A 17,782-nucleotide genomic window follows, 5' to 3' on the forward strand; every position below is an offset into this window, starting at 1 on the left:
TTGATTTGTTTGATTTGTTTAACTTTGAACTTTTTTTTCATTTTTGGATGAATAGCGTGCCCAGAGTGAACTGCCTCCTACTCTGTCCCAGATGCTAATATATGCATATTATTATTCGTACTGGATAAAAAAACACTCTGAAGTTTCTAAAACTGTTTGAATGATGTCTGGGTATAACAGAACTCATATGAGTAATGTTGACTACTCAATATGGCGGGTATCATTTTGGCTGCTTTGTTGTCTAAAGGCTGTACTCAGATTATTGCATGGCAACGCTCTGACACAGCGGTTGCATTAAGGAGAAGTTTATCTAAAGTTCCATGTATAATAGTCGTATCTTTATCAATGTTTATTATGAGTATTTCTGTAAATTGATGTGGCTCTCTGCAATATCACTGCATGTTTTAGAACTACTGAACGTAACGCGCCAATGTAAACTCAGATTTGTTGAAAAAAATATGAACTTTATCAAACATTATTATTGTGTAACATGAAGTGTCATCTGATGAAGATTTCAGTGTCATCTGATTTTATCTCTATTTCTGCTTTTTGTGACTCCTCTCTTTGGCTGGAAAAAATAGCTGTGTTTTTCTGTGGCTTGGTGGTTTGTGGTGCTTTCACTGTAAATTATTTTTGAAATCAGACACTGTGGCTAGATTAACGAGAATTGTATCTTTAAAATGGTGTAAAATACTTGTATGCTTGAGGTATTGTAATTATGAGATTTTTGTTGTTTTGAATTTGGCGCACAGCACTTTCACTAGCTGTTGCGGGACGGAACCCCAGTCCTAGACAGGTTAACCTCACTAGGGGACGTGGGACGGTAGCGTCCCACCTGGCCAACATCCAGTGAAATTGCAGAGTGCCAAATTCAAAAACAGAAGTACTTATTATAAAAATTCATAAAACATACAAGTGTTATACATCGGTTTAAAGATTAACTTGTTGTTAATCCAACCATGGTGTCAGATTTCAAAAAGGCTTTACAGCAAAAGCATACCATGCGATTATCTGAGAACAGCGCCCAGCAGACAAATCATTACAAACAGTTACCAGCCAAGTAGAGGAGTTACACAAGTCAGAAATAGCAATAAAATGAATCACTTACCTTTGATGATCTTCATATGGTTGCACTCACAAGACTCCCATTTACTCAATAAATGTTTGTTTTGTTTGATAAAGTCCCTCTTTATATAAAAAAAACGTGTTGTGTTCACTAATCCACAGGCTCAAACACAGTCACAACAGGCAGACGAAAAATCTAAATAGTATCCGTAAAGTTCGTAGAAACATGTCAAATGATGTTTATAATCAATCCTCAGGTTGTTTTTAGCCTAAATAATCGATAATATTTCAACCGGACAATAACATCGTCATAATAAAAGGTAAACAAGAAAGGCACTCTCTCGGTCGCACGCATGAAAAATCTCTGGGACACTGTAGGGTCCACTCATTGAGTGGTCTTACTCTCTCATTTTTCAGAATAAAAACAGTCTAAAGACTGTTTACATATAATGGAGGCCATAGGAAGTGCAATTTGAGTCCTAAGTCAATGGATACTGTAATGGCATTCAATAGAAAACTACAAACATAAAAAAATCCCACTTCTTGGATGGATTTTTCTCAGGTTTTCACCTGCCAAATCAGTTCTGTTATACTCACAGACATTAAAGTTTACAAAACTGTTCAAATAGTGTTTTCTATCCAAATCTACCAATTATATGCATATCCTAGCTTCTGGGCCTGAGTAGCAGGCAGTTTACTTTGGGCACCCTTTTCATCCGGAGGTGAAAATGGTGCCCCCTACCCTAGTGAAGTTAACACTTTTTTGGTTACTTCATAGTTTTGATGTCTTTGCTATTATTCGACAATGTAGAAAACAGTAAAAATAAAGGAAAAACCCTGGAATGAGTAGGTGTGTCAACTTTTGACTGGTGCTGTATGCAAATGTGATCGTTTTTTATTTGTAATACATTATACATTTTTTATTTGCAACAATTTCAAAAAATCTGTTTTTGCTTTGTCATTATGGGGTATTGTGTGTAGTTGGATTAAATAGTTTTTTCCCTCATCAATCTTAGACTAAGGCTGTAGCGTAACAAAATGTGAAACGAGTCAAGGGGTCTGAATAGTTTCCGAATGCACTGTGTTGCCATTTTGACGATTCTATTTGTATACTGATTCGTTACTGTGATTTTATTGCAATTTGATGTTCCAAACATATTGCTCATTCCTCCTCTCCCCTGTAACTATTCCCCAGGTCATTGCTCTAAATGAGACTGTGTTCTCAGTCAACTCACCTGGTGAAATAAGGGTTCAATAAAATAAAATAAAAATATGTCTGTTGAAGAGAGACAGAGCATATTGATCAGTCATGGAAATAAGTGCCAAAAACATGTTGGCTCACTATTTAAAAAGAAGCTGGAGAACAAGCTATAGGGTTAGGGTTTGGGTTGGGGTTAGGGTTAAGCTATAGGATGACATGTTTTTTTAATTTGTATTAATTGATACTTGGTATTGGTATAATATTGCGATATGTAACATTTTTTCCCCCTCTCACATCTGTTGTACCTTCTGTCTATGCGGCAGGTCTGGTTGGGGGTTAAGATTAGGGGTTAAGGTTACCTCGTGTTGCTTGCAAGTCTGTTTAGGGGTTAAGATTACCTTGTGTTGCTGCAGGTCTGGTTAGGGGTTAAGATTACCTTGTGTTGCTGCAGGTCTGGTTAGGGGTTAAGATTAGGGGTTAAGGTTACCTTGTGTTGCTGCAGGTCTGGTTAGGGGTTAAGATTAGGGGTTAAGGTTACCTTGTATTGCTGCAGGTCTGGTTAGGGGTTAAGATTAAGGGTTAAGGTTACCTTGTGTTGCTGCAGGTCTGGTTAGGGGTTAAGATTACCTTGTGTTGCTGCAGGTCTGGTTAGGGGTTAAGATTAAGGGTTAAGGTTACCTTGTGTTGCTGCAGGTCTGGTTAGTGGTTAAGATTACCTTGTGTTGCTGCAGGTCTGGTTAGGGGTTAAGATTAAGGGTTAAGGTTACCTTGTGTTGCTGCAGGTCTGGTTAGTGGTTAAGGTTACCTTGTGTTGTTGCAGGTCTGGAGGGGGGAAGGTACAGGGTGGCCGGCTGTGTTTCTGGTGGAAGGGTAGGACCAGCGTGGGGTCTAGCGGTACCCAGGGTACAGGGCCGAGGGCAGAGGGAGGGGGCACGCTGCTATGGGTCTGGTGCAGGTTATAGGCCTCTCGGACAATCCTCCGCCCCTCCGCCGCCTTGAAGATGGTTACGAAGGGCTCCCCTGCCTTATGACCAATCAGATAGTGACCCTCAGATAACCTATTAGACACACAGATCAGATAGTGGCCCTCAGATAACCTAAAGACACAATTGTGTGAGGGGTAGGAATGGGAGGATTTCTCCATTCCCTTTTCAGGCCGTTGTATTGGGCAGTTGAATGGTGAGAAATGCCTCAGTCCCTAAAGCAAAAACTTTACAGTACAGGGCATCAATAAGCTGCTCCCAAACATTTTTAACAGCACCAGGAAAGTGAGGCCATGATAGTTCATGTGGGATTCAAAGACATTATGAAGGGCAGCTCGGAACAGCTGAAGATGTATTTTAAAGAACTGATTGGGTCTGTGCTTGACACCCACAAATGCCCCATAATATCGGTCCCTCTGCCCTCCCTAAATCGTGGTATTGAACGGTTCAGCAGACTTTCAGCCCTCCATAACTGACTACCAGACTATTACAGCTCTGTGGGTGTGACATTTATTGACAATTCTGATACCTTCTGGAAACAAAGCTCATTTTCTAAGGAGGATGGGATCCAAACAAATCACTTGGGTTCCTGGATCCTTTCACAGCATTATAGTTCTGCGTTACGACAATGACTTATCAATGACCCAAGCACAGCTCAGTTACTCCCTACCATTGTGTTGCTGAGTTGTCATAATGCTTCAGCAAATGTACAGTGCCTTGCGAAAGTATTCGGCCCCCTTTAACTTTGCGACCTTTTGACACATTTCAGGCTTCAAACATAAAGATATAAAACTGTATTTTTTTGTGAAGAATCAACCATAAGTGGGACACAATCATGAAGTGGAACGACATTTATTGGATATTTCAAACTTTTTTAACAAATCAAAAACTGAAAAATTGGGTGTGCAAAATTATTCAGCCCCTTTACTTTCAGTGCAGCAAACTTTCTCCAGAAGTTCAGTGAGGATCTCTGAATGATCCAATGTTGACCTAAATGACTAATGATGATAAATACAATCCACCTGTGTGTAATCAAGTCTCCGTATAAATGCACCTGCACTGTGATAGTCTCAGAGGTCCGTTAAAAGCGCAGAGAGCATCATGAAGAACAAGGAACACACCAGGCAGGTCCGAGATACTGTTGTGAAGAAGTTTAAAGCCGGATTTGGATACAAAAAGATTTCCCAAGCTTTAAACATCCCAAGGAGCACTGTGCAAGCGATAATATTGAAATGGAAGGAGTATCAGACCACTGCAAATCTACCAAGACCTGGCCGTCCCTCTAAACTTTCAGCTCATACAAGGAGAAGACTGATCAGAGATGCAGCCAAGAGGCCCATGATCACTCTGGATGAACTGCAGAGATCTACAGCTGAGGTGGGAGACTCTGTCCATAGGACAACAATCAGTCGTATATTGCACAAATCTGGCCTTTATGGAAGAGTGGCAAGAAGAAAGCCATTTCTTAAAAATATCCATAAAAAATGTTGTTTAAAGTTTGCCACAAGCCACCTGGGAGACACACCAAACATGTGGAAGAAGGTGCTCTGGTCAGATGAAACCAAAATTGAACTTTTTGGCAACAATGCAAAACGTTATGTTTGGCGTAAAAGCAACACAGCTGAACACACCATCCCCACTGTCAAACATGGTGGTGGCAGCATCATGGTTTGGGCCTGCTTTTCTTCAGCAGGGACAGGGAAGATGGTTAAAATTGATGGGAAGATGGATGGAGCCAAATACAGGACCATTCTGGAAGAAAACCTGATGGAGTCTGCAAAAGACCTGAGACTGGGACGGAGATTTGTCTTCCAACAAGACAATGATCCAAAACATAAAGCAAAATCTACAATGGAATGGTTCAAAAATAAACATATCCAGGTGTTAGAATGGCCAAGTCAAAGTCCAGACCTGAATCCAATCGAGAATCTGTGGAAAGAACTGAAAACTGCTGTTCACAAATGCTCTCCATCCAACCTCACTGAGCTCGAGCTGTTTTGCAAGGAGGAATGGGAAAAAATGTCAGTCTCTCGATGTGCAAAACTGATAGAGACATACCCCAAGCGACTTACAGCTGTAATCGCAGCAAAAGGTGGCGCTACAAAGTATTAACTTAAGGGGGCTGAATAATTTTGCACGCCCAATTTTTAAGTTTTTGATTTGTTAAAAAAGTTTGAAATATCCAATAAATGTTGTTCCACTTCATGATTGTGTCCCACTTGTTGTTGATTCTTCACAAAAAAATACAGTTTTATATCTTTATGTTTGAAGCCTGAAATGTGGCAAAAGGTCGCCAAGTTCAAGGGGGCCGAATACTTTCGCAAGGCACTGTACATTATCCCAGGGGCATTGGAAGATACAATGTAAGTAACCTAATTTATGTCCATCTGAATGCCACTGCTGATCCCATAGCTATTGTATGCAGTAATCAACCTCTTCTCCCTCATCATTCAGTTAGGCCTCATTTAAATTATATTGTGAGGTACATTTTTACTCCTGAACTTATTTAGACTTGCCATAACAAAAGGGTTGAATACTTATTGACTTAAGACAGTTCAGCTTTATTTAGATTTTTTTATTAATTGTAAAAATAAATTTAAAAATCTAATTCCACTTTGACATTATGGGGTATTACTGTGTGTTGGCCAGGAAAACACAATCCCAATTCAACCCATTTTAAATTCAGGCTATAACACAACATTTGGGGGGAAAAGTCAAGGGGTGTGAAGACTTGAGGCACTGTATCATGATATTAATTGAATATTGAAATAATTTCAAATGCCCATCCCTAAAACTACACTAGGTGATGAGGCAGTAAGCGAAAGATCGCTGGTTCCAATACCCGCGACGCCAAGGTGAATAATCTGTTGCTGTGCCCTTGAACAAGTCACTGAACCCTAATTTGCTCCAGGGACACCGTACTACTATGGCTGACCCTGTAAAACCATATATTTCACTGCATCTATCCGGTGTGTGACAAAATAAAATGAATGTTACACAATAAATACACTACAACAAATACACCACCTTTACATCTTTAGCAAGTCAACTCACCAGTAAGAGGAAGTCAACTCACCAGTAAGAGGAAGTCAACTCACCAGTAAGAGGAAGTCAACTCACCCAGTGATCTTCTTCAGCAGATGATGCAGTATGTTGAGGGACTTGGCTGGTCTGCAGGGTAGAGACAGAGGAGAGCGGAGACAGAGGAGAGAAGACAGAGGAGAGAGAAGACCAAGGAGAGAGAAGAGTAGAGTAGAGAGAGATGAGTAGATAGGCGAGAGTAGAGGAGGAAGATTAGAGAGAGTAGAGTAGAGAGGACAGGAGAGAGAGGAGAGACAGAAGATTAGAGAGAGTGGAGAGTAGAGTAGAGGACAGGAGAGAGAGAGGAGAGAGACAAGATTAGAGAGAGAGAAAAGAGGAGACAGGAGAGTAGAGTTGAAGAGGAAACCAGAGTAGAGTAGGAGAGGAGAGAAGAGACAGGAGACAGAAGAGAGTAGAGAGGAGAAAGAGAGAGTAGAGGATAATAGAGGATAAGAGAGAGAGCAGAGTAGAGAGAATAGATCAACATCAGGTTGGACTGAGGACGATAGACATGAGATAATTAATTCTAACATACATCACTGAGGACAGCTAGTGATGATTAGATGCATTTCTGTAGCATGGCTCTCCTGTCCTTAAGGACACTCACTTGAAGTCACAGGAAGCGTTGGGTTTCCAGTTTTCTGGCAGCTTCCTGAGCAGAGCTACCTTTGAAGTGTGGGCGCTGATATGACCTAGAGAGAGAGAGGGAGAAGAGACCCCTCAGCAAGCTGGTCCTGGGGCTCTGTTCACAAACAGACCCCACAGAGCCCCAGGACAGCAACACAATTAGACCCAAGCAAATCATGAGGAAACAAAGAAATAATTACTTGACACATTGGAAATAATTAACAAAAAAACAGAGAAAACTAGAATGCTATTTGGCCCTAAACAGAGAGTACACAGTGGCAGAATACCTGACCACTATGACTGACCTAAACTTAAGGAAAGCTGTGACTATGTACAGACTCAGTGAGCATAGCCTTGCTATTGAGAAAGGCCGCAGTAGGCGGACCTGGCTCTCGAGAAGTCAGGCTCCGTGCACACTGCCCACAAAATTAGGTGGAAACTGAGCTGCACTTCCTAACCTCCTGCCAAATGTATGACCATATTAGATACACATATTACCCTCCTATTAAACAGATCCAAAAATAATTAGAAAAAATCTATTTTGATAAATTCCCATATCTACTGGGTGAATTACCACAGTGTGCCATCACAGCAGCAAGATGTGACCTTTTGCCAGAAGAAAAGGGCAACCAGTGAAGAACAAACACAATTATACATACCAGCCATATTTATATATATATTATACACACACATATATATACATATATATATACACTCCAGGACCTTGAAATACTTCTTACGAAGCCACTCCTTCGTTGCCCGGGCGGTGTGTTTGGGATCATTGTCATGCTGAAAGACCTAGCCACGTTTCATCTTCAGTGCCCTTGCTGATGGAAGCAAGTTTTCACTCAAAATCTCACGATACATGGCCCCATTCATCCTTTCCTTTACACGGATCAGTTGTCCTGGTCCCTTTGCAGAAAAACAGCCCCAAAGCATGATGTTTCCACCCCCATACTTCACAGTAGGTATGGTGTTCTTTGGATGCAACTCAGCATTCTTTGTCCTCCAAACAGGACGAGTTGAGTTTTTACCAAAAGGTTCTATTTTGGTTTGATCTGACCATATGACATTCTCCCAATCTTCTTCTGGATCATCCAAATGCTCTCTAGCAAACTAGACGGGCCTGGACATGTACTGGCTTAAGCAGGGGGACACGTCTGGCACTGCAGGATTTGAGTCCCTGGCGGCGTAGTGTGTTACTGATGGTAGGCTTTGTTACTTTGGTCCCAGCTCTCTGCAGGTCATTCACTAGGTCCCCCAGTGTGGTTCTGGGATTTTTCTCACCGTTCTTGTGATCATTTTGACCCCACGGGGTGAGATCTTGCGTGGAGTCCCAGATCGAGGGAGATTATCAGTGGTCTTGTATGTCTTCCATTTCCTAATAATTGCTCCCACAGTTGATTTCTTCAAACCAAGCTGCTTACCTATTGCAGATTCAGTCTTCCCAGCCTGGTGCAGGTCTACAATTTTGTTTCTGGTGTCCTTTGACAGCTCTTTGGTCTTGGCCATAGTGGAGTTTGGAGTGTGACTGTTTGAGGTTGTGGACATGTGTCTTTTATACTGATAACAAGTTCAAACAGGTGCCATTAATACAGGTAATGAGTGGAGGACAGAGCAGCCTCTTAAAGAAGAAGGTACAGGTCTGTGAGAGCCAGAAATCTTGCTTGTTTGTAGGCGACCAAATACTTATTTTCCACCATAATTTGCAAATAAATTCATTAAAAATCCTACAATGTGATTTTCAGGATTTTTTTTCTCATTTTGTCTGTCATAGTTGAAGTGTACCTGACTAATTAGTGGCTGACTAAATATTTTTTTGCCCCACTGTATAGGGGACAGTGTAGTAGTATCTTACCTATATAGGGGACAGTGCTCTAGTGTAGTAGTATCTTACCTATATAGGGGGCAGTGCTCTAGTGTAGTAGTATCTTACCTATATAGGGGACAGTGCTCTAGTGCAGTAGTATCTTACCTATATATAGGGGACAGTACTCTAGTGTAGTAGTATCTTACCAATATATATAGGGGACAGCGCTGGAGTGTAGTAGTATCTTACCTATATATAAGGGACAGTGTAGTAGTATCTTGCCTATATAGGGGACAGCGCTGGAGTGTAGTAGTAGTTTACCTATATATAGGGGACAGTGTAGTAGTATGTTACCTATATATAGGGGACAGTGTAGTGGTATTTTACCTATAGATAGGGGACAGTGTAGTAGTATTTTACCTATAGATAGGGGACAGCGCTGGAGTGTAGTGTCTTACACTCTTAGTATCTAACAGTGTAGTATCTAATCTATATATAGGGGACAGTGTAGTAGTATCTTACCTATATAGGGGACAGTGCTCTAGTGTAGTAGTATCTTACCTATATAGGGGACAGTGTAGTAGTATCTTACCTATATAGGGGACAGTGCTCTAGTGTAGTAGTATCTTACCTATATATAGGGGACAGTGCTCTAGTGTAGTAGTATCTTACCTATATAGGGGACAGTGTAGTAGTATCTTACCTATATAGGGGACAGTGCTGGAGTATACTAGTATATTACCTATATAGGGGACAGTGCTGGAGTGTAGTAGTGTCTCGGCCCACAGCCGGCAGGCCTCAGTCTTAGTTAGACTCTCCACTCCATAAGAAAGCTGGTACTCCATCTTGGACAGGACATAGACAGGGACCACCTGCAGGACACACACGCAGGTTTACTAAGGGTTTACTCAACACAGTGAACAGCATATACCAGATGTGTGGTACATGTGTACAAAGAAGGAGTATATTAAAAACAAAAAACTGTTTTGGTTGAAATATTAGTTTTTGTCTGAAGCCCGAAAAACACATGAAATTCAAAAGATAATTTGACCTACGCACTAACTAGGCTTTTCAGCAGCTCAACTACTGTCCCTTTATTGATCTACTGTACTGCAACAACAGATGTACTCACACAACAGACTATATTGGGTTCAGACAGGACCTATAGGTTACCATGCTTCCTCTCTACAGGACCTACAGGTTACCATGCTTCCTCTCTACAGGACCTATAGGTTACCATGCTTCCTCTCTACAGGACCTATAGGTTACCATGCTTCCTCTCTACAGGACCTATAGGTTACCATGCTTCCTCTCTACAGGACCTATAGGTTACCATGCTTCCTCTCTACAGGGCCTATAGGTTACCATGCTTCCTCTCTACAGGGCCTATAGGTTACCATGCTTCCTCTCTACAGGACCTATAGGTTACCATGCTTCCTCTCTACAGGACCTATAGGTTACCATGATTCCTCTCTACAGGACCTATAGGTTACCATGATTCCTCTCTACAGGGCCTATAAGTTACCATGCTTCCTCTCTACAGGACCTATAGGTTACCATGATTCCTCTCTACAGGACCTATAGGTTACCTTGATTCCTCTCTACAGGGCCTATAAGTTACCATGCTTCCTCTCTACAGGACCTATAGGTTACCATGCTTCCGCTCTACAGGACCTATAGGTTACCATGATTCCTCTCTATATTCAGATATTAACAAACTATATTGGGTTCAGACAGGACCTATAGGTTACCATGCTTCCTCTCTACAGGACCTATAGGTTACCATGCTTCCTCTCTACAGGACCTATAGGTTACCATGCTTCCTCTCTACAGGGCCTATAGGTTACCATGCTTCCTCTCTACAGGGCCTATAGGTTACCTTGCTTCCTCTCTACAGGGCCTATAGGTTGCCATGCTTCCTCTCTACAGGGCCTATAGGTTACCATGATTCCTCTCTATATTCAGATATTAACAAACTATATTGGGTTCAGACAGGACCTATAGGTTACCATGCTTCCTCTCTACAGGACCTATAGGTTACCATGCTTCCTCTCTACAGGGCCTATAGGTTACCATGCTTCCTCTCTACAGGACCTATAGGTTACCATGCTAGTTCTGGTCTTCACTGATCTCCGTCAGCTCCATCTGGTGTGTATTTCTGGTCTTCACTGATCTCCGTCAGCTCCATCTGTTGTGTATTTCTGGTCTTCACTGATCTCAATCAGCTCCATCTGTGGTGTAGTTCTGGTCTTCACTGATCTCTCTCTCTGTCAGCTCCATCTGTGGAGTAGTTCTGGTCTTCACTGATCTCTCTCTCTGTCAGCTCCATCTGTGGTGTAGTTCTGGTCTTCACTGATCTCCGTCAGCTCCATCTGTTGTGTATTTCTGGTCTTCACTGATCTCAATCAGCTCCATCTGTGGTGTAGTTCTGGTCTTCACTGATCTCCGTCAGCTCCATCTGTTGTGTATTTCTGGTCTTCACTGATCTCAATCAGCTCCATCTGTGGTGTAGTTCTGGTCTTCACTGATCTCTCGCTCTGTCAGCTCCATCTGTGGAGTAGTTCTGGTCTTCACTGATCTCTCTCTCTGTCAGCTCCATCTGTGGTGTAGTTCTGGTCTTCACTGATCTCTCTCTCTGTCAGCTCCATCTGTGGAGTAGTTCTGGTCTTCACTGATCTCCATCAACTCCATCTGTGGTGTAGATCTGGTCTATAGCCATATAGGGGCAGGACTCGGTTGTATCCTGATGGTCGTTGATGTCCTGTCACCACACCTGACCTCCTACTTAAGGTTGTCTCATCGTTGAACAGGCCTACCACCGTTGTGTTGTCAGAAAACTTAGGGAGTACAGGAGGAGGGGACAAAGCACGCACCCCTGAGGGACTCCAGTGTTGAGGATCAGCGTGGCAGATGTGTTGTTGCCTACCCTTACCACCTGGGGGTGGCCTGTCAGGAAGTCCATGATCCAGTTGCAGAGGGAGGGGTTTAGTCCCAGGGTCCTTAGCTTAGTGATGAGCTTTGAGGGCACTATAGTGTTGAATGCTGAGCTGTAGTCAATGAATAGCATTCACACATATCTGTTCCTTTTGTCCAGGTAGGAAAGGGCAGTGTGGAGTGCGATTGAGATTGTGTCATCTGTTGATTTGTTGGGACGGTATGTGAATTGGAGTGGGTCTCGGGTTTCTGGGATGATGGTGTTGTAATGTGAGTAATGACCAGCCTTTCAAAGCACTTCATGGCTACCGACGTGAGTGCTGCGGGGCGGTAGTCATTTAGGCAGGTTACCTTAGAGTAGACGTCCTGGTAATACACCTGGCCCTGCAGCCTTGTGAATGTTGACCTGTTTAAAGGTCTTACTCACATCGGCTACAGAGAGCATTATCACACAGTCGTCCGTAACAGCTGGTGCTCTAATGCATGCTTCCTTGTTGCTTTCCTCGAAACGAGCTTTCCCGAAACGGGATTTCTTATAGGCGTCCGGATTAGCTCCTTGAAAGCGGCAGCTCTAGCCTTTAGCTCAGTGTGAATGTTGCCTGTAATCCATGGCTTCTGGTTGGGGTATGTACGTATGGTCACCGTGGGGACGACGTCATCGATGCACTTATTGATGAAGCCAATGTCTGTGGTGGTGTACTCCTCAATGCCATCGGAGGAATCCCGGAACATATTCCAGTCTGTACTAGCAAAACAGTCCTGTAGCTTAGCATCCACGTCATCTGACCACTTCCATACTGAGCGAGTCGCTGGTACTTCCTGCTGTAGTTCTAGCTTGTAAGCAGGAATCAGGATGATAGAATTATGGAGGGTGAGGGAGAGCTTTGTACACATCTCTGTGTGTGGAGTAAAGGTGGTCTAGAGTTTTTCCCCCCTCTGATTGAACATGTGACATGCTGGTAGAAATGAGGTAAAACAGACTACAGTTTTCCTGCATTAAAGCCCCCGGCCACTAGGAGCGCTGCTTCTGGATGAGCATGTTCTTGTTAGCTTACGGCCTTTGCACTCAACGAGCTGTATGTCTTAGTACAAATATTGTACATTCCAGGTGTGCAAATCTCTTAGCAACTTACCCAGAAGACTCGCTGCCAGGTGGGTTGACTCAGGGGGTTGAATACTTATGTATTTAAGATATATTAGTTTTATTATTCACAAATGTTTCTTCCACTTTGACATTAACAAGTATTTTGTGTAGATCCTTGACCAAAAAAAATGACAATTAGATTTGAATTCCACCTTGTAATAACAAAACGTGGAAAAGGTAAAGGGGTGTGAATACTTTCTGAAGGCTGTGAAGGTGTTCCAGACCTGGTTGTGGTGCCCAGCCTGCGTGTGTATCTGTGTTCCAGACCTTGTTGCTGGTGCCCAGCCTGCGAGTGTGTGTGTGTGTGTGTGTGTGTGTGTGTGTGTGTGTGTGTGTGTGTGTTCCAGACCTTGTTGCTGGTGCCCAGCCTGCGAGTGTGTGCCAGACAGATGTCACTCCGCACCAGCAGCAGCAGGTCCTGTAGACTGTACAGTTTATACAGCAGGTTTCCTTCCTCTGGAGAGGAATAGTCCTCCTCATCCTCAGCCCCCCCCATGAGATCATCACACAGCAGCCCTGGGGGGGGGGGGGGGGGGGGGGGGGGCATTAACATTTAACACAGCAGCCATGGGGGTGACATTAACATGTAACACAGCAGCCCTGGGGGGGGACACGTTAACATGTAACACATTAACATGTAACACATCAGCCCTGGGGGGACACACACATTAACATGTAACACAGCAGCTCTGGGTAGGGGGGAGGCACATTTACATCAGCCCTGGGGAGGGACACATTAACATGTAACATCAGCCCTGGGGAGGGACACATTAACATGTAACACAGAAGCCCTGGGAGGGGGGGGGACACATTAACATGTAACACAGAAGCCCTGGGAGGGGGGGGGACACATTAACATGTAACACAGCAGCTCTGGGTAGGGGGGAGGCACATTCACATATAACACAGCAACACTGGGGGGGACACATTAACATGTAACATCAGCCCTGGGGGGGGGGACACATTACATTTAACACATCAGCCCTGGGGGACACATTAACATGTAACACATCCGCCCTGGGGGGAACACATTAACATGTAACACATCAGCCCTGGGGGGGGGGACACATTACATTTAACACATCAGCCCTGGGGGACACATTAACATGTAACACATCCGCCCTGGGGGGGACACATTAACATGTAACACATCAGCCCTGCGGGACGACACATTAACATGTAACACAACCACAGCTATAATCATTACACACATACCATGCTACAGTCTCACATACTGAATATATTTATATCTGTCCATGTTGATGGTTAATACTAACGTTTTTGTTGTACAGTCTTCCTGTTGTCTATTGGTCCAGATTGAGAAGGGGCGTCGACATACGTCTCTCCATCCTGGGTACTCTCCAGGTAGTTGGACACACATGGCTTCACCAGCGACTGGGGGTTTGGGTTGGAGAGGGGTTCTGCGGGATGGGAGGAGCAGGGTCTGGCTGGGTCCTGGGTCTGGTTGTTAGAGGGTTTGGGTTTGAGCATGGCCTTCTGCATGGCTAGGATCTGACCCAGCTGGTCACAGCCCCCTGGTACCTTAGCCTTCCTGGCCACTCTCCTTGTCCCGGTGGCGAGGGGTGGTGGTGAGGAGGCAGAGGGGGATCGGGGGGTGTCCTGTTGATGTGTTGGGGAGAGTTGGGTCGCTGTGGTTGGGGGTAACCTGTTGGTGGTGGAGACTGGGGATACAGGGTCATCAATCACCAGGCGCTCGTCTTCTGAGTCTCCACCTGAGGATAACTGTTCCTCAGAGTCCTGTACAGAGCCAGGTTTCAGCTGATTGGCTGAAGGGACAGTAGCAGCCAATGATTGTTCAGTACAGCTCTGCTCTCTTAGCTCTCTCCCCTCTGTCTCTGAAACCACCTTCGTGTTTGTCCATAATAAGTTCACCTCTTCATCCTGAGTTCTGCTGTACTGTTTAGACTTGGTTTTAGGCTGACTGAACAAGTCTTTCTGTAGATTATGGGTCTTCAGCCTCTTGGGGGACTGAGTCGTTTCTCCAAACGTTTCTAAGTCTGTGAGATCAAGTCCAAAGTCCAGACCAGAGGTCTCAAACGAGGCCAGCCTCCTCTGGGAGCTCTCCTGTAGAACACACACTGAGTTAGAGCTCTCCTGTAGAGCGCACACTGAGTTAGAGCTCTCCTGTAGAGCGCACACTGAGTTAGAGCTCTCCTGTAGAGCGCACACTGAGTTAGAGCTCTCCTGTAGAGCGCACACTGAGTTAGAGCTCTCCTGTAGAGCGCACACTGAGTTAGAGCTCTCCTGTAGAGCGCACACTGAGTTAGAAACCAAATTTACTCTAGCAAGGGAAACAATTACAAAAAATCTGCTATGAAACCAAATTAAGGGTTAGGCTACATACAGCTAGGAGATGTAGGGTTAAGGTCAGGGTTAGGGGTTAGGGTACAGACAGCTAGGAGATGTAGGGTTAAGGTCAGGGTTAGGGGTTAGGGTACAGACAGCTAGGAGATGTAGGGTTATGGTCAGGGTTAGGGTACAGACAGCTAGGAGATGTAGGGTTAAGGTCAGGGTTAGGGGTTAGGGTACATACAGCAAGGAGATGTAGGGTTAAGGTCAGGGTTAGGGTACAGACAGCTAGGAGATGTAGGGTTATGGTCAGGGTTAGGGTACAGACAGCTAGGAGATGTAGGGTTAAGGTCAGGGTTAGGGTACAGACAGCTAGGAGATGTAGGGTTAAGGTCAGGGTTAGGGGTTAGGGTACAGACAGCTAGGAGATGTAGGGTTAAGGTCAGGGTTAGGGTACAGACAGCTAGGAGATGTAGGGTTATGGTCAGGGTTAGGGGTTAGGGTACATACAGCTAGGAGATGTAGGGTTAAGGCCAGGGTTAGGGTACAGACAGCTAGGAGATGTAGGGTTAAGGCCAGGGTTAGGCTACAGACAGCTAGGAGATGTAGGGTTAAGGTCAGGGTTAGGCTACAGACAGCTAGGAGATGTAGGGTTAAGGTCAGGGTTAGGCTACAGACAGCTAGGAGATATAGGGTTAAGGTCAGGGTTAGGGTTTAGGGTACAGACAGCTAGGAGATGTAGGGTTAAGGTCAGGGTTAGGCTACAGACAGCTAGGAGATGTAGGGTTAAGGTCAGGGTTAGGCTACATACAGCGGGTAGTTGTTTGTTCATAGCTGGAGTCTCAGTCATGAGGTGGAAGACATTCTTGGTTCCAGTCTTGTTGACTGACAGCTTCATGCTCTCCTCATGGAACAGCAGACTCCTCTCTCTCACAGTCATCTCTGTCTGCAGCAGTGGAGGGTCGATGTACACCGTCTTACTCTGGCTACTGCCTGCAATACAGACACATTACTTACAGGTCTGCTGGTTCACATCACGAAAACAAGTTTATTAAACAGATGTTGACTTTATGGCAGGTCTGAACATTGTAGATCTCTCATTGGACTGTTCAACACTGGTCTGACCAATTGGAATCTATGCTTCAAAACAGTTTTGATCACCTGGACTGGGAAATGTTCCGGGTCACCTCTGGGAATAGTATGGACATATACACTGACTCTGTGACTGGGTTCACCAGGAAGTGCATAGAGGATGTTGTTACTACCGTGACTGGGTTCACCAGGAAGTGCATAGAGGATGTTGTTACTATCGTGACTGGGTTCACCAGGAAGTGCATAGAGGATGTTGTTACTACCGTGACTGGGTTCACCAGGAAGTGCATAGAGGATGTTGTTACTACCGTGACTGGGTTCACCAGGAAGTGCATAGAGGATGTTGTTACTACCGTGACTGGGTTCACCAGGAAGTACATAGAGGATGTTGTTACGACTGTGACTGGGTTCACCAGGAAGTGCATAGAGGATGTTCTTACTACTGTGACTGGGTTCACCAGGAAGTACATAGAGGATGTTGTTTTGACTGTGACTGGGTTCACCAGGAAGTGCATAGAGGATGTTGTTACGACTGTGATGATTAAAACTTACCCAAACCTAAAAATGTGGATAGATGGCAGCATTCAAAATGCAAAATTTTGAATTTTGAGGAATTTTGAGGAAAACACCACCGAGCCACCAACGCAGGCCCCGCCTCTCATGAAGACTGTGTGCTACCGATCTCTGTCGCTGACGTGAGTATGTGATTTAAGCGTGTTAACCATCGCAAGGCTGCTGGCCCAGACGGCATTCAAAGCCGCGTCCTCAGAGCATATGCAGACCAACTGGCTAGAGTGTTTATTGACATATTCAATCTCTCCAAATACCAGTCTGTTATCCCCAATTTCTTCAAGATATCCACCATTGTTTCTATTCCCAAGAAAGCAAAGGAAACTGAACTAAATGACTGTTGCCCTGTAACACTCACTTCTGTCATAACAAATTGCTTTAAAAGGCTAGTTAAGGATCACATCAGCTCCACCTTACACGCCACCCTAGATCCATTACAATTTGCATACTGCAACAGATCCACAGGCAACGCAATCGCCTTTGCAAAGCCCTTTCCCACCTGGACAAGAGGAATACATATGTAAGAATGCTGTTCATTGACTACAGATTAGCCTTCAACACTGTAGTGCCCGACAAGCTCATCACTAAGCTGGGTCTGTAGTCTGGGTCTGAACTCCTCCCTGTGGAACTGGGTCCTGAACTTCCTGTCCCCTGGAGCTGATTGTGGACTACAGGAGACAGCAGCGAGAGCACGTCCCCATCCATTGCTGGCCGTTGATGTGGAGTGGGTCAAAGCGTCAAGTTCCTCGGCATGCACATCACTGAGGACCTGAAATGTTCCCTTCACACCACCAGAAAGAAAATGTGTCTTGGCCCCTAAGACCATTCTACAGATGCATCATTGAGACCATCTGTCACTAGCCGGCTCCCACCCGGTACTCTACCCTGAACCTTAGTCACTGTCACTAGCTGGCTACCACCCGGTACTCTACCCTGAACCTTAGTCACTGTCACTAGCCGGCTAC

General features: G+C 44.5%; 1 protein-coding gene across 8 annotated transcripts in view; it reads right to left on the minus strand.

Annotated features, from left to right (window-relative positions):
- The window catches only part of ice2 (interactor of little elongation complex ELL subunit 2), a 48,679-nt gene that overhangs the window by 12,816 nt on the left and 18,081 nt on the right, over window positions 1-17,782 (minus strand). The window contains exons 8-14 of one of the 8 annotated variants that reach the window (XR_016495007.1): window positions 15,967-16,148; window positions 14,123-14,930; window positions 13,195-13,361; window positions 9,510-9,639; window positions 6,938-7,022; window positions 6,348-6,420; window positions 3,072-3,324 (exon numbers count right to left, since the gene is read on the minus strand). Coding sequence is in view for 3 of the 8 variants with exons in the window: in XM_090230799.1 (XP_090086925.1) it covers window positions 3,072-3,324; window positions 6,370-6,420; window positions 6,938-7,022; window positions 9,471-9,639; window positions 13,195-13,361; window positions 14,123-14,930; window positions 15,967-16,148 (1,715 nt within the window). In the remaining 5 variants the exon portion in view is untranslated. Of the gene's footprint in view, window positions 1-3,071; window positions 3,325-6,347; window positions 6,421-6,937; window positions 7,073-9,470; window positions 9,640-13,194; window positions 13,362-14,122; window positions 14,931-15,966; window positions 16,149-17,782 lie in introns of all 8 variants that reach the window. The other 7 variants (XR_016495008.1, XR_016495009.1, XM_036968903.2 and 4 more) reach the window with 7 other exon arrangements.

Source organism: Oncorhynchus mykiss, chromosome 4, assembly GCF_057628025.1.
Source record: "Oncorhynchus mykiss isolate SJ-2025 chromosome 4, ASM5762802v1, whole genome shotgun sequence".
Classification (NCBI taxonomy): domain Eukaryota; kingdom Metazoa; phylum Chordata; class Actinopteri; order Salmoniformes; family Salmonidae; genus Oncorhynchus; species Oncorhynchus mykiss.